Raw genomic sequence first — 25,195 nt, forward strand, 5'->3', positions numbered from 1 at the left:
AGAAGTCGTGTGTCCAGAGGGAGAACATTAGAAAGATCGAAGAAAGGCGATGACGATCGATGGGCAGCAAGCGTCGCGTGTAATCGAATATTAGCGCGTGCCGCGAGCTTCATGATTCGTCCTCCCATTGAACTTACGAGATCGTGTGCGATGCCAATTCGTGGCCGTCCGCGTACAGGTTTTGCACCTGGCTATAATCGGTCCACTCGTGCGAGACATAGAACGTGGCCGTGATCGGGCAACCGTTCGGGTTCTTACGGCCGTTTTCGAACAGATCGGCGTACAACAGTTTGTTCAGATCGTTCACCGCGTCGTCGAACGTCAGCAGAACGATCTGCGGCGTCTGTTCTGCGGGGATTCCACCTGGATCATTACGACAATGTTACCGATCTTACGCGAGCACTCTCGCCCTTGACCTTTAGCCTTCTCAGGTTGAGTCTTCGCGAGGTTTATCCAAGGAGGACGAGGTAACTTGTTACGAGGGAGATTAACAGTAGCAAGGTCATTGGTAAAAAGAAGGTTTTCAGAAATTCAGATTCCTGGGTTTAAAAGGACCCACCGATGGCTCTTCGACTGTTAACTTGTAATTAAATACCCTCTTCTGGGAGCCAATTCGAGTGTTCGACTAAAAATGAATCGATTAGAAACGAAGATTCGCGACGTTTGACAATGGGATCCTTTGCGACTGATGTCTGATTAGAAACGAAGCGTGGGCAGACGACCGACATCCTTCCGGATGATTTATGCGTGGTTCAAGAATTGCACAATCCTTTCTAGACGATACAGGATCGGCTTGATGGCCTGGCGTGGATCTCCTCGCCCGCGGGGAATATTATTGCCATGACTCGGTGGCGTTCATCCTCTGACTTTAATTGAATGCAAAGTGGTACCAGGATAGCTGCGCGGTTGGTTCTTTCTTTAGATTAGAAATGCAGGATGTTCCTCTATCGCCAAAAGACCTTGTGGAGCTTTGGCAGATTTTATTGATATTTATTCGGGGGAACTAGTTGCAGGACGTCGAAGGGCGTCGAGGGGTGTCGAGAGACGTCGGTTCAGATTCTTTCCACGCGAGAGCTTTCGATTTCGAACGACCCCGCGCGAAATCGCGAGCAAGGCGGATCTGTTTCACTTTCGAACGGCCCGTAAGACGGTTACGCGTAACGTTAGAATCGGAGAAAGTCACTCCTGCGGCCGCTAAACCGATCGACTAAACTTAACATTCGCGTGGTGTGCAGACGCTTGCGTCATTCGGTGCCTACGTCCTCTGTCCTTTTCGGCGATAGCGAGTCGGGTCTTCCGCGCGAGTCCTGAGGACAGGATCATTAACTATGCACTGCTGAAAGTAGGCGAGTTGAGGCGAGAGAATACTTGGGCTACCAACTAAGAAGTAATTTACTACATTTATGGGTACTTCTAATCCTTCTCAATTTCACCAGCAATAATCAGTAGAAAAAAGATCTTCTCTACTTTCAACAGTACATTGCTAATACTTCTCATGTTCTCCGTTTTTCTCAGTATCTATATCAACGAATCTAGTATTAGAAAGACTATCTGCATCAAAAGTAGCTTACCTGGAATGTCAGCGCCACCGCAGCTGCAGTCAGGAAGCAAGCAAACGTCTCTGCGACACTTGGCCGCGGGCTTGTCGACCTGAGGAGTAGGATAAATCGGTGCAGGCCTCGTCGGAGGGAATCTGTAGATGTCAACGAACTCTTGGGCCTTCGAAACTATCTCCGTGGATGGTTTCAAGGTTGGTCGTGACCGCCTGAAACCCCGAATTATCGATTTCACTACTATTCCAAAAAAGGACAAAATCAATCTACAACTAGACTTTCTATCAATCTCTTTGGTAAGCATTCCCGTGATTCCTGTACCACTTGGCGTGAAATAATTAGCAAGAATTAATCGACAGATCTGAACTTACGGAGGTGCGGTGCCACGGTTGATCTGCTGCGGCCGACCTCGGCTGAAAGAGAAACAGGATACGATCAAAGATAACTGTGTCTGGATAGCGATAGTCTAAAGCTTATTACACAGGATCGACCAGTCTCCAGCAACTGATTCGCTTAGAGACCAAACTCAGCAACCAAATTCAGGGATAAGAGTCGAGGCTACTTGAATCTTCAAAAAGTATTTACAAAGTTTGACCACCTGTATCTGTAACACCCTCTATTCTCATGAATCTCACGATGGCTGACTACTGGTCGACCACGTGAAACGACTCTAAACCAGAGGAAAAGGCCAACAGATGGAGACAGAATAAACCGAAAGATCGACTTTGTTTCCGGTGGCTGGATAAAAGGAAAATGTCTGGAAGAGAAAGTCAGCTCTTCGTTTTGCGGAACACTGTCACGGGCGAAATCGGGTCTTGGTCGGAGACGTTGCAAGGCCGTCTCATTCCTCTTGGAAGCTGGACAGAACGGGAGCCGAAGGCAAGGACTCGCGAGGGTCTTGCCATTGCGACTGCCTCTTTCATTACTGTCGAATCAGCTCCTCTTTAACGTCCTGGCCATCGGAGTTCCTGAGTCTCGGCAACGATCTACCAATACTTTCACGAGCTATTACGCGACGAAAGCAAACTGCAGGCGCACCGTCACGCTCGATCGAAGCCCGTGTTTGATTTTCACGACGAAGCGCGCTGGGAGTAATATTTATCGATCGGAGACATCGAACAAATTATGATGGATTACGTTCTGTGTACAAAGGAGCTACTCTTCAGGGATTGTTGCAGGAAAGCGTGAAGTAAATTCGCTGGAGTAACAAGTCTTGGACTGAGCATGTTCATCCTGCCGAGTTGGGTCTCGTTTTGTTACACAATTTCGCAAAAAAATTAACATCATCAAGTGGATACTGTACCTGGGAGCACTGACCGTGTAAGGCCTGCTGGTGGTGGTGGTTGGCGGTTGGGTGGTGGTTGTCAGTGGAATAAACGTGTCCACGATCGCGTTTGGAGTGGTCACGTGGACGACGGGATGGCTGATCACGTTGGGCCTGAGCAGACGCACTTTTTTATTGATAAATTTGAAGAGAGAAGGGAATCTTTAAGGATCGACCAGGTGGAGAACAGTACAAGTCGAAAATTTGCTAGTTAATTGTGAAAATGGTCTAAGTAAAAAATGAAAAAAGAATTGAATTTATCGCTTATTCAGTGTTGCAGTGGTTTTGAAGTTGCACTGTTTTGCAACTCATCGATTAATAAAGCAAGAGGCACTGCGCCGCGAAAGAAGAAATTCTACTTCGAGTAGAGTCGCCCCGACCAGACAGACCAGTGTCTGACTATTTTTAATTGCGATTGGATCGCTGACCTCGCCTTACGCAAACACATTTTCGCGTTCAGCATCGCGGAATATCAGAGGCTCCCATCAACAATGAAGACGATATCATCTGCTGATCCCGAGAAGCGTAATTGACGAGAATAGCGATGAAAGCGCAAGGTGACAGCGCACACAATTACGCGGGCAATTTTCTTGTCTCGCGGAGCGTTTTACGCTCGAGGAGCTCCCCTTTCTCCCTCGAGATCCTTTCGTGATCAATAAGAAACTTCTCACCTGAACGACTGTCCGTCGGTAATGCGGAACTTGTTCTTGTTCAGCTGAGCCTGGCCAGCGTGGGGAAACAGAAAAAAGAGTGATTGGTCGCGTGCTCTTATCCTTTCTGAACGTGTTCAGAGGACCTATCGCCTCACCTGATTCTCATAGATGTCGTAGTCCTGCACCGTGACGTCCTGGTTCAGGTTGTACTTGTCGGCGTCGTTCACTGCTACCTTCTTCGGCTTCTGGTACTGCTTTGTGTTTACTTCGCTGATCCTGACGCTGGGCTGGATAGGCACGGTTTGGTTCACGGTGTACTGATTGTAATCTAGTTGAGAGATGGGTGACTTGGGTAATTAAATTCTAAGACATGAACTTGGACCTGTGACAGGAGGGAAAGAGATTTCTCACCGTCGTCTTTGTAGATGGACACGTCGTCGTCGTAGATCGTGTAGTAGGGGTAGCTCTGATCTGGATCGCTGTAGTAGGATTTAGAGATGACTGGGGCGACGGTGGAGGCTAGGATCTTGGCGACCCTTGGGGATTCGGAGGATGGAACTGACGTCCTATTATGGTGAATACATTTTTAATCATTCCTAAATTATCTACATTTTCTTGACGCAATTTTTTCTCTGAGTTTTTTGTAAAATAGGTGATCACTATTTTGTCAGTGCTTTCAAATTATAGAATTAATAATTAGAATTAAAATCGCAGAATAACATCGCTGTTCCAGGTGCTGGATAAGACTCTAAACTTTACGAGATAATTAATTTCACTAAATAAGCATTTAGAGATATTGTAAAATTCTTTAAACGTTAGCATGGCGAAATTATGGCCACCTATTGTATATAAAACGGTTAGTTCTCAAGATATGAATGGATCTGAGAAGCCTCTGAGTACTCTAGCTTATTCTTTCCAGCAAGAAGCCACAGTAAATGAATATTCTATTAATACTGTAATGAAAGTATAATAGGATCCCGCAGTCCATAGACATCAACGTAATCGTTATACAGAATCCTGCCTTCAAAGCCAAAAAAACTGCAGATTGGCGTTACATAATCTCGAATCAGCGTCGAGCGAACAGAGCCAGCCGACGGCGAAAGAGAAATCGAGTAAAAAGGTCGCGGCGTGCGGCGCACCAGGTCCTGTCTCTTTTCAAAGCCGATTTTACGCACCTGTAATGAGCTTCCGTTTGGGCTCGCGTGCTGATCAGGCTCTCCTTCTCCCTCTCCTGCGTCAGGTTAATTACCAAATTAACTCCTGTCAGCCTCAGCCCTCACACTCGAACCTCCAGAACCAACTCACCGATATGACATTCCTGCGCAGGCCATCTCGATCCCGCTGCACCTGGCCGATCGTCGATGGCTGTCCTCTATACACACGCTGCTGTCTATCACTTTCGACCTCAGACGCAGGCTCGTACTCGTCGTCATGATAGTTCCTGACCTGCTGCCTCTGCCTGATCTGCTTCTCAGTGATCTGCGGCACAGGGGTCGGCGTAGTGGTCACAGAGATCGGTTGCCTCTGGACAGTTCGCTGCTGCTGTTGCTGCTCGCGTCTGGAGAGCTGTTGATCGCGAATCTGCTGCTGTTGCGTGCGCTGCTGCTGCTGCTGCTGCTGCTGCTCCTGCAGCTCGATCTTCGCCGATCTGGACGATTTCGAAGGAACGATTGCGATAGGATTAATTATTGGTCTCCGAGGAGAGGCTGCGGGTTACTACGAGCACCTCAGACCTCAAAAACCCCTGGGATTTCGCAAGCTTTCGATTGCATCGAAGAAAGCAGAGAGGTCTAGCGGAAGAAGTCGTTTGGGCGAAGTTTTGTTGAGAGACGGGCCAATTGGAGCGAACGAACTCGCTAAGCGGATCGATTAGACTTTTTGCAGGACACCTGCCCGCGGCTCGGTCGAGCTTATCGAACTAGTTTCTCCAAAACGCGTCGCCGGGAATGGCAAGGACGCCTCGGTATGAACAGAACCAGCGAGCGTTGAGAAACCACTTCTTTCCCGATATCTACTCGCGCACAATACGTTAATGAGCGGCCCGCGACCGAGGATTGCTTAACTACTTGCACAAGGGAACTCGTGCCTGTCCTGTTCTCATCCAGGGACGGGAGTTCATTGTGGACGAGCTGTTATACAACAGATACGTCGAGCTTCCGGTTGGCACTTTTGGCGAAGGATTTATGGCGCGTAGGCAGAACGTTCTGGAGGAAATGGACCGTCGGTGATTCTAATTTCGAACAGTGACGCGTGCTCTTTCGAAAGACACAGGAAAGATTAATCGCGCGAGATCAATTTGCTTCTTGTAGAACAGGGAGCAAAGACGTAGGAAAGCTTCTCGTGTGGCAATCGTATTTGCAAGGAGTGGCGGACCTCCGTTTTAACGGTAAATACTAAATCGTAGGATAATCGTTCTCGATCGCGTTTATTGTTCGATTCTTGACGTCACTGACGACTCTTGTTCTCTCAAGGTGGCCAGCTCGCGTGCAGCTAGATCGTTGCTCGATCTATGCACTCATGGGATCCTTTCGATCGTTTCGATCGCAGCCCCTTGCCCTCCTCGCTTCTCTGGCTTCTTTTTCCCCTCGACTCTCACTCTCGCTTTTTTTTTTCTTTCGACACGGTGAACGCGGGTGAAGTTCGAGCACGGTCAGTGTAGTGTTGCAATCGTGCCGATGCCGAAATCTTGCGCAATCGACGGACGTCCGGCGATACAGATCGATCGATAGACTTCTTTTAGCCTTGAAGGCCGATCGACGAGGAAGCCGAGTGGAGGATTGAGAAATGGACACTTTCTTCGAAACTTATTGGGAATTCTACGCTCTCTAAGGTCTGTTTTTCATTTTCACATATTTAAATATTCAAATTTTCAGTTAGATGAATTTTCAAATATTTAAATTTTCAAATATTCAAATTTTCAAATATTCAAATTTTCAAATATTCAAATTTTCAAATATTTAAATCCAAGTGCATAATACAAAATTCAAAGCTATAAGAAACACTCACCTTTCGAGCAGCGGATCTTCTTCAATTTCCTTGTTAGCTGATCCGCCTTCAGGGCAGCCCACGTTCCTTGGCCAATCGCACGTTTGCAATTCATGACTAGGAAAAGAAAAGTAACATCCCTTCAATCCTCATACAGCATGCCGCGACTCCCCAATTAGAGATATCTAGGTACTCCTGATTAGTAGAAGAACAGGGTGCACCGTTCTCTAAGGATTTTCGAAGACCGACTGAATCTGGCGTTTCAAGTAAGTTTACGAGCATCCTTAATTGGGCGCGTTACCATCGAGCACGTATCTTACATTAGAGTTCGCAGGCCGGTTTCATAGCGGACTCGTTTTGCACGCACTGTCGTACCAGAAGAGGTGTGGCCAGCTGATTTTTTCCAGGGTTACGCGTACGACCCCCTTTTACCTCGTAGATCCAGATCGAAAGCGAGCCAGGATCGTAAACGTATCTTTCGACGCCCTCGCCCTAGACAATCTTATTACGTGATAAAGGCTAAAGGCACGCGAGTAACGGTGCAGCGACTGACAACGACTACATAGCAACGAAACTGGAAGCAAACTGTCGCGACTGGAAACAAAGTGTGCGACCTCTGAGATTCAAAGCAATTTACGAGGAAATATTCAGTCGAATTCGAGGTGTTGTAGATGGTAATCGTGAAACCATGTTCTGCCGTCAGCTGAGGCGTTCGTTCACCTCGCGAACTGCTGCGTTAGTCTTGCCCAGGCGTTGACATCACCAGCGCGAGCTGCGAACTTATACCACCTATCGCCTATCGTTTTTGTCAGCTTGGGGAAACAGGTTTGCCTGATCATCGATTCTAAATCACTGTTTTCGCGGAACGGGACTCTCGATCGTTTTCATACGAAATCTTAGAGTACCTGTGCCCACGCGTCGAGCCAGGAGACTTTCCATTTTAAATTTCAATTCGAATGCCGCGAAGTTAATCAGGCGATTTCCTCGAAAATACAGCTCTCTGGTGGCGTGGAATTATAGACCTCTGATAGTTTGTAATAGCTACATAAAACTTTGGATGTCTTACAGACAGAAATTAGAAGTCTACTACATGATAATATAGAAGTCTGTGCATGTAACACGTCAAAGGTTCAGAAGAGGTTTCATTGTGGGCTCGACAAGCGCGCAAGAAGTAGAAACCTCCGTGAAATCTCGCAATACACGGGCCCTGGGAATACGAGAGGGCAGATCCATTAAGGCTGTCTATATCTGGACGACAATACCCCAGTGCGTTTCGTTTCTGACTAGACACCTCGCTATTATTCGCTCGCGATTCAATTCACCGCTACTAATCGCTGCCCATATTAGTCACCGTGTTCAGGAATCTCGAGGATCGTTTCCACGTTTCTCGAACGACTCTTCAAAGGACACAGCTTGTCGATCAATTACGTACTTATCCTCGATAATGTCTCAACGTCAAAGAACTCGAATCTCTAACATTTCCAGCGAATCAGTCGGTCTTCCTTTGTATTCTCGAAAGAACCATCAAGTTAGGATTAGGAATGACATAACTGGTAGCTGCTGGCACAATTCTAGGGATTGTACCCACCTGTACATTAGACCCCCTGTGCAGGACTCGAGCAGGGCACCGCCGAACACGCAGACATAGTACTGCGTGCAGTCGCGAGGGTGAGGGTAGTAGCCAAACTCTTCAGGGCACTCGAACTCCAAGGCTGCCTCGTTTCTGCTCGCCCTGGCGCTCCTCGGGATGGTCCGCTGGCATCCTGTAAGCATATAGTCTCTTTGGTACCACTCACTGAGCTGTTTTTTACGTAGACACGTTGCAGATATCGATCAGAGTATAGGGGCGTGAGACAGAGCGGCCAGTTGCATAATTGAGAATAAATAACCGGATTTTTAGTCGACCTTGCGCGTGCACGAGCACTCGAGAAACTCGACCAGTCGCCGAGTAGTCGAAAATCCGAGAATCGCGTCGCAAAAGCGTCGAGACGGCGCCTCGGGGCACGCAACCGAAAGGCAAATCGTGGCGCCAAATTTTCGTAATCTGTCGGGACCACTGGTTCTGGGCCTGATCTGGCCCACGTAGCCTTTTTGTTTCTACATTGTGAGCTACAGCGCAGGGGAAAAGAAAAACGTATGAAATGGGACAGAGGTGTGATGGAGTGATCACCACGAAAGCGAAAGTTAACTGGAAAACAAGTCGAGTGTCAACTTAATTAAGCGGTTCTCTGGTACTCTGACTTATGATCCTAGAACTGCTGTTGGTTCCAACTGCTGAGCATTTGGTCTGACTATAGTTTTCTTCCTTTTCCTATTGTTATCCAGTTCTTACAAGAATATCAGAAATACTGACACAGTAATTTAACTCTTGGCACTCCCAATTTTTTCAATTTCTTTTCAAGTTTTAAGAGCCTTTAAAGAATTCACTCACAAAGAATTCATACAGTGAAAATTCGAACTATCAGTAGGGAACACATGACTTAGGTTTCCTCAGCGTGTCCCTCGTTTAACGGGACAGATAGGAAGCAGTATCGTAAAATGCGTGCATTGTTTCGTCCAGCGTCGGATTCGATTATCCCACTCCAAAGCTTTCTGGCACAATTTCATATCGTGGGACCGGCGGCGGAACGACGAATTGATTTGTTGGAAACGTGACTTGCGCCATGCCTCGCGCACTTTCGACGTGAGAATATGTGTCTATACAATAACATCGTTGGCTCGCCCCCGCTAGACCGACCAGTCGTTTCTATGTAAATCGTTTTCCACGGTGATACGGTTTGTGCAACCGTTCCACTTTTTGAGGATGTGCCCTTCCAAAAATTCGACGACACGCGCGCCATTGGAATGTTAATTCCGCCCACAGAATTTAGAATGTCAACCCAAGCGAACAAAAGCAATCAAAAGAATTGGAATCATTGAAGCTACTCTACTCTAAGGTCACGATTTATTGTAAGGTAAATGTCCCATTACTTGAACACTAGCGTTAATTTCATTCGTATATAAAATTTAAATTCCAATATACTAATAAAATCCTAATATATTAGGTGTAGTTAATTAAAAATAAAAACTAGTGTCATAAATTAGTGTACTCAATTATTGGGACCTGGCAATTTAAGTATCGGATTATGCAATTTTTAGTTGCCCACACACTGGGTTATTTGACATCTTAAGTGTTGGGTATTTAGACATTTATTTTAGGGTAAATACTTTCACCAGTTGCTACACATAATTTACCTTGTTTTACTTTAATTTAACAGACTAATAATGGATGATCCAATACTTGAATTAAGAGGCCTGGTAGCTGAATATACTATACCCTGTTTTTAATTTAATTTCATGTTTAATAAACAATAGAATTTAGGCTTGAAATTGAATAAAATGAGTGTTAGTGTTCAGGTGTCGAGATACGATCTGCTCTCGGGACGTTTACTTCATAGCGGTCCCCTTTATTACCTCGATTTTTATCTAGCTGCCAATCGAAAGAAGTAGAAGTGCACCTACGTGCATCGAGCGCATTTCTCGGTCGCGGTTTTTGCGCACGACCGAGCTAAAAGGCGCGGTGAAACCATAGAGCCCGCGCTCCGCGTTTCCTCGCCTTCCCATGACCGACGAGGGAATAACAAAGCGATTGCGCAATTGTCATTAGCGCGCACGCATCCGACGTAGTAATGAAATTTCACGCGTCGATAGACCGTCGAGATTGGCCAATCGTAATTGAAGACGGGCGAGGAGAAAGGCTGCTGTTCGAGGAAGACATAAGAAAAAATTCAGGAGAGTAGTTTTCGCAAGTAATCTGCACCTGAGAGCCAATCAGACCTAAGTCCTTTTTCGCTATTTTTCAGGAGAGCCGAAAAACAAATGCAAATAGCATTCGAAGTAGTTCTGCACCTCAGACCCAGAGTAAACCAAGTCCTTTTTTGCTATTTTTCATAATATTTGAAGTAGTTTATACTATTAAATTTCCTTGACTCGTAACGTCACTTAGCTGAACACTTCTTATTCTGATAAAACGAAGAAAAAGCAGCAAGATCCTGTAAAAGTCTCAATTTTTAAAAAAACACACTTGGGTCAACCTGGCTCTCAGATGCAATAATATTCCAGACACTTGTGAACATAAATCTACGAGCCTCTGTACATTCTTTTTCAAGGCTTTCTTGTACCATAGTCCTCTCGCGCCAGGCTTCCTTGTCTGATAACGACACACTCAGCTCGCAAAACCTTCGAGGCGGGGATCGTTTCCGCAACCTTCGCTTCTTAGCTCCAAAGCGTTCCGCGTTAACTCCCGCTGAATTTTGCAAGTAGAATATGAAGTCATGCGGCAAGGGTTCGACGTACGTTGCGGGTTTTCTTTAGCCGGTCAGCGCAAAAACCGGTGGCCTGGTTTATTGCCGCGACGGTACTTTCTATCGGCCGATCTAACGCTGTAACGAACGTGGACGGGGTACATCAACACAACCTGGTCACCGCGTTAATTAAAATTACGCGGAATAGTGGAAACTTGCACAATTAGCTGGTCACTCCTGGAAGCACCGAGCGCTCTCCTTTCCTTATCAATGCGTGTCGACCTTCGACAGCTCGATTCAATCCACTGATCGCGATCACTGCAGCTCTGCAATCGAGTCGACAAGAGTCAGGGAGGGGAGACAGGAGTCTAGATACTATTCTAGAATACTGTCTAAGAGAATTTAATGGAGGATAAGTATTTTTAATCATGTATAGACATAATTATTAAAAAGGTGGGGCATTTTTATCCCCACCACGCTTGAAAGAGTCAATCCAGGTCTGACAGGAGTCGATCGGTTCATGTCGATCGTTTCGCAACGCGGCCGCAGGAATTCCGCTGTGTCGCCAATCATTATCCTCGGGCAGGAGCTGATTGCTCGAAGTGTAGTCGCGTGCAGAGGAGCAAAGCGTTTTGTCGCGGCGAAAGACGAGAGGACGTGTTCGTCTCGGCGACATTGAAAGTGGCAGCCGCGGCGAAGGACGTCAAGAAAAATCGAAATCGAGGAAAATGAGGCCTCGCGAGAAAGGGGACAGCCTTAGAGGAATGTGGATCACTGGGAACGGGATAAAAAGGAGCAGTCAGACCTCGAACATCCTGGTACCGTTCTCTCGGCGACCTTCGAGAGACCGCTGGCGACCTTGTCACCGAGGCAAGGCCGACGTCCCCATCCGCGATCCTAAAATTCTTTTCACTCCTCGAATCTCGGCCCTCCTTTCGGGACCAGATTCCAACTAGTCTCCTCGCGAAGCTGCATTTTGGAATTCCTCAGCTGACTGTGTAATCGATTTCGCGCTGCAAACCCTCGCCCCTCTGATATGACAATGGATCTGCAAATCTCGCGGCTGACATTTGCTTAGCGATCGCGTAAAGTCTAATGGCCGATGACGAGAGAAGTTTCAGGCGGTCTAGAAAGGAGAATAACGCGAATGCACTTTGGCAGCGCGAGGAGGATTAAATGTCAAACGAAACGCGATCCGCCTATGGATTTTTGCTCGATCGATTCGCATGGGCATTCCTGGGTGAAGGTTCTAATAATTATTAGAATAGCAAAAAGACTCTGAGCATGAAACATTGAGACTGTGAGATCATACCATGAATAATGCTTTAGAAAATCATTTTATTTTCAAATAAATTAATGCCTACTTAAAACAGCAATTTTTAGTATATTTTTGATACACCAAGAGACATATATTCTGTTTAATGTTATTTCGATAATAAATAATAAACGAGAAGCGCATGGCTCATTGTCGACAGAAAAATTACAAAACCCTGAGGCTGAGGGTGTCGCAAGCGCTGCGGTTTTCGGCGGAGTACTTTTGTGAGAGAGATACTCGCTGAATTTTCACATGACACGCGAGGGAGGTGCACTCGTGGCTGTAAAGTTACACCATGCAGGCTTATTGAATGTTGCAGAAATGTGAGAACTGTATTACCCGGCAGACAACGTGGACTCATTATCGTTCACAATATACCTGTAGAGAAGAGAAGAGGTTCGACGTATTACCCTGCGAAGCGATTACGCTACTGTGATTAGTACACTGCGGATTCTTATGTATTTATGACAAATTTTAATATGCAAAAATATATAATAATCCACCAGGATGCAAAGAAGTCTAAAAATATCTAAAATTAAATAGATTGCACACTATTAAAAAGGAGAGACACATCTCTAATCAAGTTGCACTTCTTTAATCCAGTTTATTTCCCTTTAAATCGTAATTGCTCCACAGAAACAGACATTATTTCTGTCACCATTCTATAATTTCAGTTCCTCGGGTAAAATAATACCTAGTTGCCAGGCAAATTAAAATTACCCCCATGAAATCGATATGTATGTGCGAATCGACCTTTAGCTTGAAAGATCCACCTGAAGTTCAAAGTGCGCAGAGGAAATTGATCGGAAACGTGGGAAAAAGTTGACGTAACCAGTAATACATGACCATCGAATAGACAGTTTAACGAGTCGTCAATTACCAGGTGTAACGATACTCATAAGCAAGTACTCGCGTACAATTAACGCCACTTGCAATTCGCACAGTCGTCCTCCCATCGTTTACTCATAATTCGGAAGCGATAAAATCATCGTCGGCGCGAAAGCAACCCGAGAACTCGGCTAAATGCTCCTAAACGCTGCTGTAAAACACGCAATCGTTCTTAGTGGCGAGGTTCTGTTCACGGCACGGCTGCGAGCTAATCCGCGAAATTCAAGAAGCACGAAATCGCTTCTCAGTACCAATATTACCGCAAATTCGTCGCCCTAACGACCCACCGCCGTGTACGGTGCGAATAACGAACTGGCTGGCTCATAAATCGCGTAATTGCGCAGTGTTAGCGGAGCTGATTAGGATTTTTATGCGGCGGTAATAAAGGCAGTAGAATAGAATGAGAGGAAAGGGTTCGGGATTCGTATAAATTACTAGGTGAACTGTTCTCCAACGAGCTGCTGACGCGATAGAGTCCTCCCGATTAAGTAGAGAGCGAGCATTGTAGCGACAAGTTAATAACATCGTTCGCGCTACAAGCAGGCAATCCCTGAAAATCATACGTTCCATGGGATCGTTTGATCACGCAACAAGGTGCTCGTGCGAACCGAGTAGAGGCCTTTGAGGTATCAAAAGTGGGAGATCGTTCGTCACATACGAATATATCAAGCTCTAAGTAGATACATGAGTCACGTGTTTTGGGAGAGTTTTTAAGAGAGTTGTGATACAAGCTTTCCTCATCAATTCTGTACCGTGTGTTTTAATCCTGTTTTTGAAGAGTCACTTAAGAATAATAGGTTTGAATACCTATATGTGATAATTTGAAAGCCTCTAAGAGGTTATATTTATTTTTTCTTTTCTTCTATTCTTTTTCGAGATTTACTTATTATTTTCTGACCAACCCTTTGCACAGGAGACTGCATTTTATCTTTATAGAATTTTATATGTAGCCACCCCCTGCCCCAGCTCTCCCTCTCAATCCATGCCTGGCCAAGAACCCTCAAATCCCTCGAACCCAGAAACGACTTCCTCGTCCCAAGAGTCCCTCTGACCGCTGTTCGATCGGTGCTTCCGACTCGTCCACGTGTCTTCCATAAATCATGGGAGCACGTTGTCCCAAGGCGTTCCGCGTAGAAGTTCGCAGCGAAAGAAGGAACGCGGCTGGCGAAGCCAAGAGAAGTGAAAGTCATGCGAATGGCGAAGAGGGAACGGGAGGCAGAGACGGCGAGGAAGCGAGGGAAGCCGATAGACGGAGAAAGAGTAGGGCTAGAGGGAGAGAGAGGCCACGATAGAAGAGCTGGTGAATGAGTGAAAGTGAGCTGGAATACCGAAGCGTGGCTTTAAAACTGGAACACGGCTTGCATAATATCGGACAACTCGAGCAGTTTCAGGCGCGTGTCCACCCTGCCTCTCTGGCGAACATATTGCATAGAAATTCGCTTTGAACTCGCGGTGACGCGATCACAGGGGCCGATCTCCCGCGAGACGGAGCTGGAAAGATGCTCGGTGAAAAGATTTCCTCGTGACTGGGACCTTCCCATACTTCTCCAGAGCAATGCAGGATATAATCGTGGCACGATTGGATTGCCACTTAACTAGGCAGACAGGACTGCCTTTAGATGGTCGAATTAGCAGCGCGATTACGAGCCGGTTTCATTCGGTCACGCGTCCAATTACGCAAAAGAGAACCGTGTAATTATTATAGATCCAGATAATCGCTGGGTTTTTTTGCTTGTTGTGTACGATAACTCTGCTTATGGATCTCGAGGAATCCTTTTATCCTGACCGAAAGAAAGCAGAGACCTTGAAGCAGACGTAACTTCCTCTCAGCTATTAGAGTAAGAGACCTCGATACTCTGCCTGAGCCTAGTACTTACTTTCCATATAAAATCTATATAAAGCACAGTAATGAAGTATCATAGCCTAGTGACCTTTGGTATCGGTGAAACACATTGAGGGATCGCCTATATCTGCCTTGTTGCCTCTTATTAAACCCTGCGCTGAAATAGTTAAAAGTATAGGCAGCCTGTGGTCAGTTAAAGCCTTAGAAACGACCCAGAGATTGGTCGTTACGCTCCAGAAGCACCCTCTTGCAATCTAAGCGATAAATCAGGAGAGAAATGATTTCTGCCATGGATAAATGGCAAGCATACAAATGGATCGTGATTAACAAAATCGTGTACTCCTTCCTGACGGTTTCTACACGGAAGCCTGGCTGTTCGATACAATTTCGACTAATTTGCGCTCGGCCGATGGTTCCCGAGCCCAGAATACAGGGATTTCTCTCCTCGATACAGTTTCCTCGCAGCGTGCGTTTCGCAATCGCGATCGAGTGGCATGTTAGAGCAAAAAATCCTCGAATCGAGCCCAGCAAACGGGAGCTCGTCGGCGAGCCGTTTGAAGAGGGAGTCCTGTGCGCGATTTCCTTTCAGTTTCATTGCCAGACTTTCCTATTACGTAAAACGCGAGCGGAGAAATATGCCCGCGGTTCATTTTGAAGTTCCAAGCGGCAGGGATTGCACGGAAGGTAGCCTTTCCCAGGCGATCCTGTAAATCTTGGAAATTTATACGGTTCATTTGCTCCACTTCCGACTACTAGGCGCGAGATGACAAAATGGGAGTCCATGAACAGCGAGCTGGGCTCCTTCAGCGACCTGATCGCTTCAATGGGCGATAAATTAAGGTGCAAATCGTTTCCGCCTCTTTTGCAATGAGTCTCTACACCCACGCGACTAGGAGGACCTGTGGACTAGAGCTATTTCTTCCATGAGGTAGTACAAATGCTGCAACCCATAGCAGTTAGAGATTAAAATGAAAGAGGCTCAGATATTTCACAGGACCCATCCTGCAAATAAATAAATAAACGTATCGCAAAATCTCGTTTGCAAATTGCGCGTACATCCTCCGAGGCCCTCAGTCCACGCTGATCTAACGAGGATGGTAGATTAAGATCGAGGATTAGGCAACAGCGAATTCGGTGAAGGATCCATCTCTTAGTAAGCGACGAAGAACGACCTCGAGGTAGGAAAAGCAAGCTGGAAACCAGCGAGATGTGCATCGCGCTGTATCTCCGCGCGTGGACGTTGCATATGCTAATAATCGGAGGATGCGTAATCGTTTGCGCAATCGTCGTTCTGTCTGGCGCGTTTAGGCAAGAATAGAATCTCTGGATGAGCGAAAGGTGGAATCGTAGTAGCGATTAGCAGCGATAATCTGTGTCGATAGCGGGCACCGATAAGGGGCCACGAGGAGATTCGTATTAGCGAGTGGCAATTAGAATCGCGAGGCTCGTTTCGCAATAGCGGAGGATACGTGACGGCCGCGAACGAGGACCGACCCAGTTTCTAGATCGCGTGGACCAATTACGAAGGAAACTTTCTTGAGGGATTTCACTCGAAAGCGATACACGATCATGGCATTGTGCGATCCTCGTCGATCGCTCGCTTTCGTAACGCTTACGTTTTCATTTACGGATCGTGAATATGCGTTACGATGTGCCTCAGAGAAATCCGCTGGCTTTGAGCGTAGAAATCGATCGATATGGAAGAAAATCGAAAAAGAAAGACTAAAGGAAATCTCCCAGTAGCTGACCAGGTTCCACTACCATACGTATTTCACGAAAACTCTCCTGAGAAGCATTTCCCCTAACCTTTTCAAAGCATTTCTCATAGAAGACGAATAGTACCTGAACACTAACACCAATTTTATTTAATTCTGAGCTTAAATTTTAATGTACCCATTAAAAACTCAAAGAATAGTGTCATAAAATAGTACAAACAAATACTCAGCTAGTGGAATGCAATTCAAGTACCTGGTCGTGCATAAAAATAGTCAACCAGGCCCTCCACTTACTGGGACATTTATAACCTTGAGTGTCCAGGCATTAGGATACTTACATAATCGAAAAAGAAAACAGTGACGTATGCAGAGCTTCGATAAAAGGCGTTAACGGATCTCGATACGCAGGCGACCTCGCCGAGTTGTGCCATCGCGTCCGTGGAAATCGTTTTCTCGCCAGATCGAGGGGATTCCCTGCTCGGATCGGCCGCGGACCGAGAATCCTCCGGTGAAAGAGAATCCACAAGGCCGCCTGTTGGTCAAGCGAGTCCGTGTTTCTAGACACTCGTCCCTCCCTTCCCCGCGGATGCAATCTCGTAACGGTGCCGCGTCCAGCTGGCTGGCCTTAAAAGCGAAAAGGCGCATCTGCCGAAAGGGGGCCGATCCGAGGCCGACCCTCGGCGCTTCCTGGAGCCCCGCCGACGCTGGGATCGGCAATGCAAGCACGCTGGAATTAGACGAGCGCTTTCGTAACGTGCCAAGCGACTCGATAAAAGTACAGGCTCGATCGTAATTTAAGAGCGAGCCAGGTGGAGCGGACTTTCGCCGTTCCTCGGGCACCGAGGAGTTTCCATCGGCCGCGGTCGCGTAAGCCTTCAAAAGGCGAAATCGAAAGACAAAGGGGACTTGGCGTAAGTGCGCTGTCTCGTTAGATTCTAGGCTGCTCGACGTTGACGGACAGAATGCCCTAATTGCCTATCGACTCGGGTTTAATAGAGCCTGCCAGTGATCGACGCGTGTGAAAGGAAAGCTGGATGGCTGTTTCATTGATTCTGTGTTCTGGGCATTCTCGATCTGGGAGAGGGAGTGAAAGATCTGACGATGGATCTAGAATGGACCATAGAATCTGTAAATTTTCAAATTTTCGAATATTCAAATATTCAAATATTCAAATATTCAAATATTCAAAAATTTAAATATTTGCAAAGGTTCTTGTGAGAGCTTTTATGACATTTCATACACCTGATATAAGCACCAGTTCCTATAGCTGAACTTAGAACGATATTCCCATGGATACTAGCAAATTAGAACGTCACCATGTAACAGCAGCCGTCCCAAGTTGAATACCTGTTACCCCAACAAAGTTGCATGACTCATTCCGACGTGGTACACAGCGTGCATTTCGCGAAACGAAATTTTACGGGCACGGACGCCGTGGGATAGGCTAGCGTCGTTCCGCTTACCCTTTTAACCGTGATTAATCGTCGGTTTATGAGAAAGACGGCTGGGAGATCGCGTTTTGTTCGCGAGGCTACTCGCAGACGCGGATACACGGGAAAGGCTCACGTAATACAACTGGTGAACGCCCCTCGCCGAGTCCTGCACCCCGTGGATCACCTGGGAACACCCACTCACGATCCACCAGCTCCCTGAAGATTACTAAAGCCGCCACGACCTCCTCGGCATTCGTGCCTCGATCCCACGATCCTCTCTCCCCCGAGCGAGCCGCTCTCCTCTCGGATCGAAGAAGACATCGTCCACAGCTGGATCGATTCTTGTAGCCTCGACGCTTGGTCCTTAACCTTCTGATTCACCCAGCAGCCAACGCTGGGAGTCGTGAAAGTGGGACTAATATCAAGGAAGAGGGAAGCCCGTACGAGGATACCAGATTCAATTTTTTCGGGCAGTTAATGACTCAGGTAGAAGGTGTGTGCCAGGAGGTTGAAGCAGGCCAGATTCCTAGGTAATGAGCGGCGAGGTGGCCTGTTGCGTTGCACGCGGAAGAATCCGCCTGCGATTCACTTAACGCGATTGGGCGGCAGCTTTGCTAGGTAGGAAGGTTCTACTGTTCTAATAACACAGCCATCTCGTGAACAACGAGATGATAGGTGCAGAAAGAAAGTACGAGGAAAGGAATCGCTGTGTTTAACTTCGCGATCGAAGACATGCACAGGTAGGAAAACTAGGAGAACTGTTAGCTCGTTAAACATGATTATCCCGTCCCGAACGAGCACGCGATTAATTACAGCGCCGAGAGATCGGTATCGGGTTTTCATTGCATCAAGCAAAACAATTCGGCGAGAACGATGCAACACGGAGAGAGAACCGAAGAAAGTATCAAGACAAAGGCGTGGGTGGTTTGCAGACTTCCGCTGAGGGACATTGGTGTTGAAAGGCGTGGACGAAAGGCTTTGGAAATTTATATTAATATTAATGTTAGGTCTTTTTATAAATAATTCTTCTAAAAATCATTTTATTCGCGAAGAATTGAATGGATACTACAGCCCTATCGAATACTACATTCTACCACCACTTTTTACCAAGTGGATCATTTTTCAGATTCGTCTTTAAAGGATTCTTAATTTCGCGAATTAAAATGTAAAACAGGAAGCAGGATTCCTTATGAGATGACCTAGTAAATGATTAGACTGCTCTAAGGCATAATCCCCTCCTTCCTTTTCTCTCATACAGCCTTCTCTAAGGGATTGAAATCCAAGAATCTCGAGGACTCGAATCCAAGGAAAGTCGACGAGCGTGGAAATGCAGCGATCGGCCGTGAAGGTTACGCAGCAGCAGGGGTGTGTGCAGAGCGACGTGTTTAACCTTTGCTATTTAGTTCGTGCTGGGAGATAGAAAGGCGCAGCACTTGGCTCGTAGCTCGTTTCAAAATTTCCCTAACCCTTTCCCACCGTGTCCCTGTTCTGATTTCCACAAAGACGGCACTTCCCAAGAGATTTGCATAAATCCACGGTGGCTGTTATCTCGTTTGTCAGTTCTCGATTTACGCGCACGGGGATCCATATAGCGACGAGTATCGATCCAAGATCTCGAGGAACGCATTCGCTGCGGGTGAAAACGGGGAACAATGGACCTTGCTTTCCCATGTGAGAATCGGAGATGCAGTTTTATGGGGAAGATAACGAAGGATCTACGTCGAACGAATCGTGTTCCGAAATATTAAACGAAGATCTATGGATAGGGTTTTACTACTGTGCGAATGGATCCAGAAAGCTGTCAGACTGGTTTTGTTTATTGTTCGTAGACTATATGTATTATACATTAATGACAGCAGAAAAAACAAGGTTCCACAGGTACACAAATTTAGTTTCAGTAAATTGGCAGGACTGACATTGCGCAAATTATAAAACAAAGGTTGAAATAAGGAAATACTCCCTCTCTATCTTTCTTTCCTCTAAGATTCCAGTGATAGAAGGCAGCGTAAGGGCGACGCGATGGCGCAAGTAGAATAAGGGCGCAGTGGTCAGACGCCACTTCCACTCAAGGCTTCCCCCTCATCGACGCAAGGAATAAATCCTTCGCCTGGGTAACTGTTTAAGTGTCCTTTCGTATTTTCCATGGGAATATTCCCGCGAGCTGGCCAGCCCCGAGCGTCCGAGGTTTCGAAATCTTTCGCCTGATCTCGCTCTCGCTATCACAGGTCCATATCGTTATCTTTTTCGCGCTGAACGCTCGATACGCTAGGCTGCACACCCACGTGAAGGCTCGTTGAAGGCTAGAAGATCAGAGGTATACGATATAACGAGGTGAACGGTTCCAGGACACACACGGTGGAATCTCTGCGTCGCCACGCAGCCTCTAGAGGGTAGAGGGGCACCAGAAGGTCGGGTTAGCATTTAGCAATAAGCGAATAAAAGGAGGAGCTTCCTGGAAATCAATCTCGCGATCGAATACAGTAAAAGAGGATCGCTAATGGACAGACAGCAAGACGAGGCATCGTGGAAGAGTATTTCGTCATTCATAATACAGGAACGATCGTGGATTCCTTCAGTGTCCTCAGCTGCGAAGAAGACAAAGAACTTTCTATGGAAAGCGGTTCTACACGAGAAGTCGCGCAGATATGTACGTACTTATGTTCCTATGAATGAAAATTAGCTGCCGCGTCCATGCTATTACGCTTATTTGATTCTAAGCATTATGGTTCTCACAATCATAATGCAAATGAAATTGGCTTTACTATAAGACCTTCGAAATTTGCACTTGCAACACTGTTGCAAGCGACTCCACGCGAAGATGTTTACATTATGAGACGAACTACTTGTTCCTTTCCTGGCGCTGGTGTTGCAAGAACATTCTCTCGAATCCCTAATACGTACGCACCTTCGCATGGCCTCCTTGCGTAAACACCTGCCCATTGTGCGTGCAGTCTTTCCGCGATGGAAAAATGTCTCTTCTGCGTTTGTGCACCGTGCATACAGTAATACGCTTATGCAGGGATCCTTTCTGCTTCGGTTAATCTCGGATTACGCGCAAACGATCCATCGTTGCAGGCGCTGTGCGACGAGCAAAGCTGCTTTTTAACTCGCCTGAGACAGCGCAGCTCTCGTGTTACGTAAAAATCATAGGTTACTGCTAATACAGCCAGGGATCGTTTAGAAGGAAGGCCTGCCACGTGATACTCGAACTTTCGCGTTAATTAAAGTCAGACACTCAGCCTGTGCAATAATAATTCCAAGGGCTCTTCCTCCTAGTTAAAGTTTCTGCTTCTCTTTTCCTTGTGACGTGTAAAATATTGGCGTATCCTGTACCCCTGAGCGAAGCGTATCGTAGGTGTGCTGGTGCGTTTGCGTATCGAGGCGCAGAGAAAACCAGTCCCTGCCATTCCTGCTGGTCAGCTGATCCAGCTGAAATCGAGATTGGAGGCGGCTGCATACAAACGCTCGCCTCGTTACGCTCGCTCGCGGGGCCTGCGTATGTGTGGGGCTCGATTACGTGGGTGCAGTGACTTCCACGTTGACGAGTGCCTCTCGTCTGGACGCATCGGTGCATACTAGCGATCCACGGTGGAACGCGCGATCGGTTGCCTCATCTTAAATCAAGGATGGCTGGATTGTTGGCCAACTGTTGCTTTCCTAGCCTTCACAGCTTCTGAACACAATGAACGCGATTGCGCGTGCCGAAAAATAATTGGGACGAGATGGAGCCCATTCGCGTGTCCGAATGGCTGTTCGTTGAAGAACGTAGGGAGGAAGATGGCTCTGATGTGTGCTCTGTCATTATTCAATGAAGGCGCGATTGTGTGTACGATACAATGAAGGCTTGTGGCGTCTCTTGGACGAACGCAGAGTCAGCAGAGTCAGCGAAATTCTGGGAGAAGAAGAACTATTATAACAGTGTGCCTTTTTGAGTACAGAAAAATTGGCTGCATTTTCTCACGAGGAGTCGATTGCAGCAATGTTGCGACTCTGAATTTCGAAGGACTTAAGACCAATATCTGAATTCTTCTGTTTTAAATATTCGTCATTTGAATAATCGCCGAGTGTTCACATCTTCCTCATCCCATTCGACTCCGATTTCTTTTCCCCAGTCACGCGTTGCTTTCTCCAGGCACAGCTTCCCAAAAGTGAGTAAATAAGCATCGAATATCGAAGTAAATAAATTTCTACTACTCCCTGGAGGACGCACGATTTAGGGACACTGTTCACTGAGAAAGGAAAGCTCCCATATCATAATGACAGGGAAGTTGCGCAAACATTATGTAAATTTTCAATGCAGAGGGACTCATCCTCTTTCCGCTGCCGTGAATTAACGTTTTCCAAACTGACGAGCCTTCGATGGCGCAATAGATACTTTTTGAGGGGCCGATTTACCGACGAAATAAAGTCCTCGAACGGCGTGTAAAGATCGAAAAGTAATGTACTCTTAATGTCGCTTGTCGCTATGGGTCTGATTGCACAATCGAACCGTGGAATCGTTTTCAGAAGCCAGTTCGCCGAGCGATTAAGCAGAGCGTGCAGGCGACGACGACACAAAAGGCCTCGCGGTGACGCAACCAGCGATCGAGAGCGCGATCGTGCCCTGAAAAATAGATCAAAGTCATGCGAGCGGAGCCATTTCGACCCGCTTCCAAATCGACGGGCTGACCTTCGCGAACAACTTGCACTGCAGAGTAGATCCATCCACTCGATGAATGGCCATCCGCCTTCGATACGTTCGAACTCATTTTCCACTGCTCATTATCATATCGTTATTGATACACGTCACCAGCGTTACCGTTTCTTAATTGGTTACAGCGTTGTTACGAGCGGTTACGAAACAATGGCTGGGAATAAAACCCTGGCGGGAATTGGAACGATGGGAAACTTATCGATCTTTAATTCTCTTTAGGATCACCTGTGGGTACTATTCGTGTTACACGAGAAGTCTTCTGGAGAACACTGCCCTTAAGGCTTTTCAGAGGACTTCTCGTGGGGGAAGTATAGTACTTCGATCTTTTTATCTCAGTCATCGAAGGCGTGTTCGATTAATGATCCAGCATGGCCATGGGGCAAATGCCAGTGATATTTTCGAAGTGGAAGTCGTCCCTAAAAAGGGAGCTACCTCGAAGGCGTTCGGTGATACGTTAGTGTCGAAGGTCTGATTTCACTTTCACGAGAGCGCGACGCGGTGTCTGGGGTCAGCGAAGGTAGAATTCGGCGACGATCGCCAATTGGAATCGCTGTCGGTCCAGGGAAAGGCTGGAAACGCGCGTGTCTCAAGGCTGCCAGCTCGATAGGTGCACAGGCGTTACCTGGTTCTTATCTCGCCTCGGTGCGCCATATGTACATTCACTCGCGAAACTGAAGACCCTTATACAGCTCAACGAAATTAATACTTCATCGCAGCTTCGCTATAACACACGTTGTCGTAGAGACTATCGCCTAGTCGCAAAGTTCAGTTTGTACGAGGCATCCTTGTGCTCGTAATATGCAACCATATGGTAACACGCGCTCGTAATCTCTAGTACCTTATGCTCGTTAGCATAACGAGGCGATTGTTTCTGATTTTAATAAGCGCCCAGGGATCGGCGTCGATTTTATGAAGTTTCTCAAGAAGAGGCGAGCGTTGATGAAATTTTCGTGTAGAGAGCCCTCAGAGGAGGAGGCTAGTGACCTTTCTCTTGGTACACCTTCGATGGAAAATCATAGATCCGTCTCGAGATATCGCGATCAATTAAACGACACTTAGAGAGGCCAGACGACGGAACATTAGCAAAATCCTGTGCAATATGCCAAGGTAATTTCTACTCTCAATTGAGGTCTCCTGCAATTTGCACGCGTGTCTACTCGCAAGACAGCGCTCCAAGATCGAATGAAAAGGGATCGCTAATGCACTCAGTCGCTGTTTTTCTGCCAACCCAATCCCCTACCAATTTCTCCATCTGTGATTGCCTGTCCAGATCTGCACTAATTTCCTCAGAAAACCCTCGCCTCGTTTCCAGCAGCGCCTGCATACTAGAGAAGGTTGAGGAGGCCTGGAAACGAGTCTCAAGGCTGCACAGACGCAGGAGGCGTTACCTGGCTTGAACTCGGAGCAGATATGCAGCATGCACGTTCACCTATGTCTCTACAGAGAGATACAGCGTTTAGATACTCGAACGCCCAGAATATATCGGCTCCGATCTCGCGCTGCATCGGTTATGCACCTATGTCTGTGTTAAGTTATAGCCTGGGCTCCTGTTACGTGTTCATAGAGGATGATCCACGTGGAATTGCCTGGGGAACTGACTGCACGACCACTCCTTCCATCCATGGTCAAGGAATATCGCTAGGATAAAAATCTGATACAGGTAACTGATACAGCCGCGGTAAAGTGGATGATTTCACGCGAAATACTCTAGACTTCACAGCTTTATATATGGACCACTGTGTACCCTAATGTAACCAAGTATTTCGATACTTTTATATTTAGACTGCAGATGTTTATGCAAGTTCCTGTTTTCACATACAAAATTAGAGAAATGGAACTTTTAGAAGATCTGTAACCAAACCTATATTAAAAAATTTTTCTGAGAGTGTATTTATATATTTTCACTACTCTGAAAGTGTCCAAATACCTACACAGTATACATGGACATACACTTAACGTAGACTTCAGGTGTTAGCTATAGCCAGAATGTCCACAGTAATTCACAAAGGCTCCGCTCCCGCGGTGACATTCATCGCGCGATGTGCGAGGTGTTAACAAGCGGGGGTGTGGACCAGGAAAGGAACACGATATCCTTGCTTTGGTGCAGCCGCGCGTCGCGCAAAAAGGACGACTATAATTGTGGTTTACGAGTTCGGCGGTGTCTCTCTCGCTAAAAAGCCGCGGCGACTTTCCCGCGCGGAACGGGTTGCAGGACTCGTTCGCAAACGAGATGCGCGTGCGTACATCTCCGTGGCATGCATTACACGCGCGAATGGCCGTTTTGATCGTTTCGACGATCGTATATCTCCCGCGATTTGCTCGCTGGCACCCACAGGAAAGGAGTTACGCCGCGCATAAAGCGTCGCTCGTCGGAGCCGATCCCGAGAGGCGGTCAGCGCGGACCGCCGCCTGTCTCGCGGCGTGCTCGCTCGAGACACGAGATGCGTACTCCCGATACAGATGACGAGGAACGGGAGGGTCAGCTGGAGGCTTTCCAGACGCGAGAAATC

At 46.9% G+C, this 25,195-nt stretch overlaps 1 protein-coding gene across 1 annotated transcript in view; it reads right to left on the reverse strand.

Annotated features, from left to right (window-relative positions):
- The window catches only part of Cda5 (Chitin deacetylase-like 5), a 40,447-nt gene that overhangs the window by 3,288 nt on the left and 11,964 nt on the right, over positions 1-25,195 (reverse strand). Inside the window, exons 3-12 of the mRNA XM_076390968.1 lie at positions 8,104-8,278; positions 6,537-6,632; positions 4,836-5,178; positions 4,706-4,761; positions 3,942-4,096; positions 3,686-3,858; positions 3,549-3,598; positions 2,857-2,991; positions 1,925-1,966; positions 1,572-1,765 (exon numbers count right to left, since the gene is read on the reverse strand). Coding sequence (XP_076247083.1) covers positions 1,572-1,765; positions 1,925-1,966; positions 2,857-2,991; positions 3,549-3,598; positions 3,686-3,858; positions 3,942-4,096; positions 4,706-4,761; positions 4,836-5,178; positions 6,537-6,632; positions 8,104-8,278 — 1,419 coding nt within the window. The remainder of the gene's footprint in view (positions 1-1,571; positions 1,766-1,924; positions 1,967-2,856; positions 2,992-3,548; positions 3,599-3,685; positions 3,859-3,941; positions 4,097-4,705; positions 4,762-4,835; positions 5,179-6,536; positions 6,633-8,103; positions 8,279-25,195) is intronic.

The sequence above is a fragment of the Calliopsis andreniformis genome, unplaced genomic scaffold (assembly GCF_051401765.1).
Source record: "Calliopsis andreniformis isolate RMS-2024a unplaced genomic scaffold, iyCalAndr_principal scaffold0022, whole genome shotgun sequence".
In the NCBI taxonomy this organism is placed as follows: domain Eukaryota; kingdom Metazoa; phylum Arthropoda; class Insecta; order Hymenoptera; family Andrenidae; genus Calliopsis; species Calliopsis andreniformis.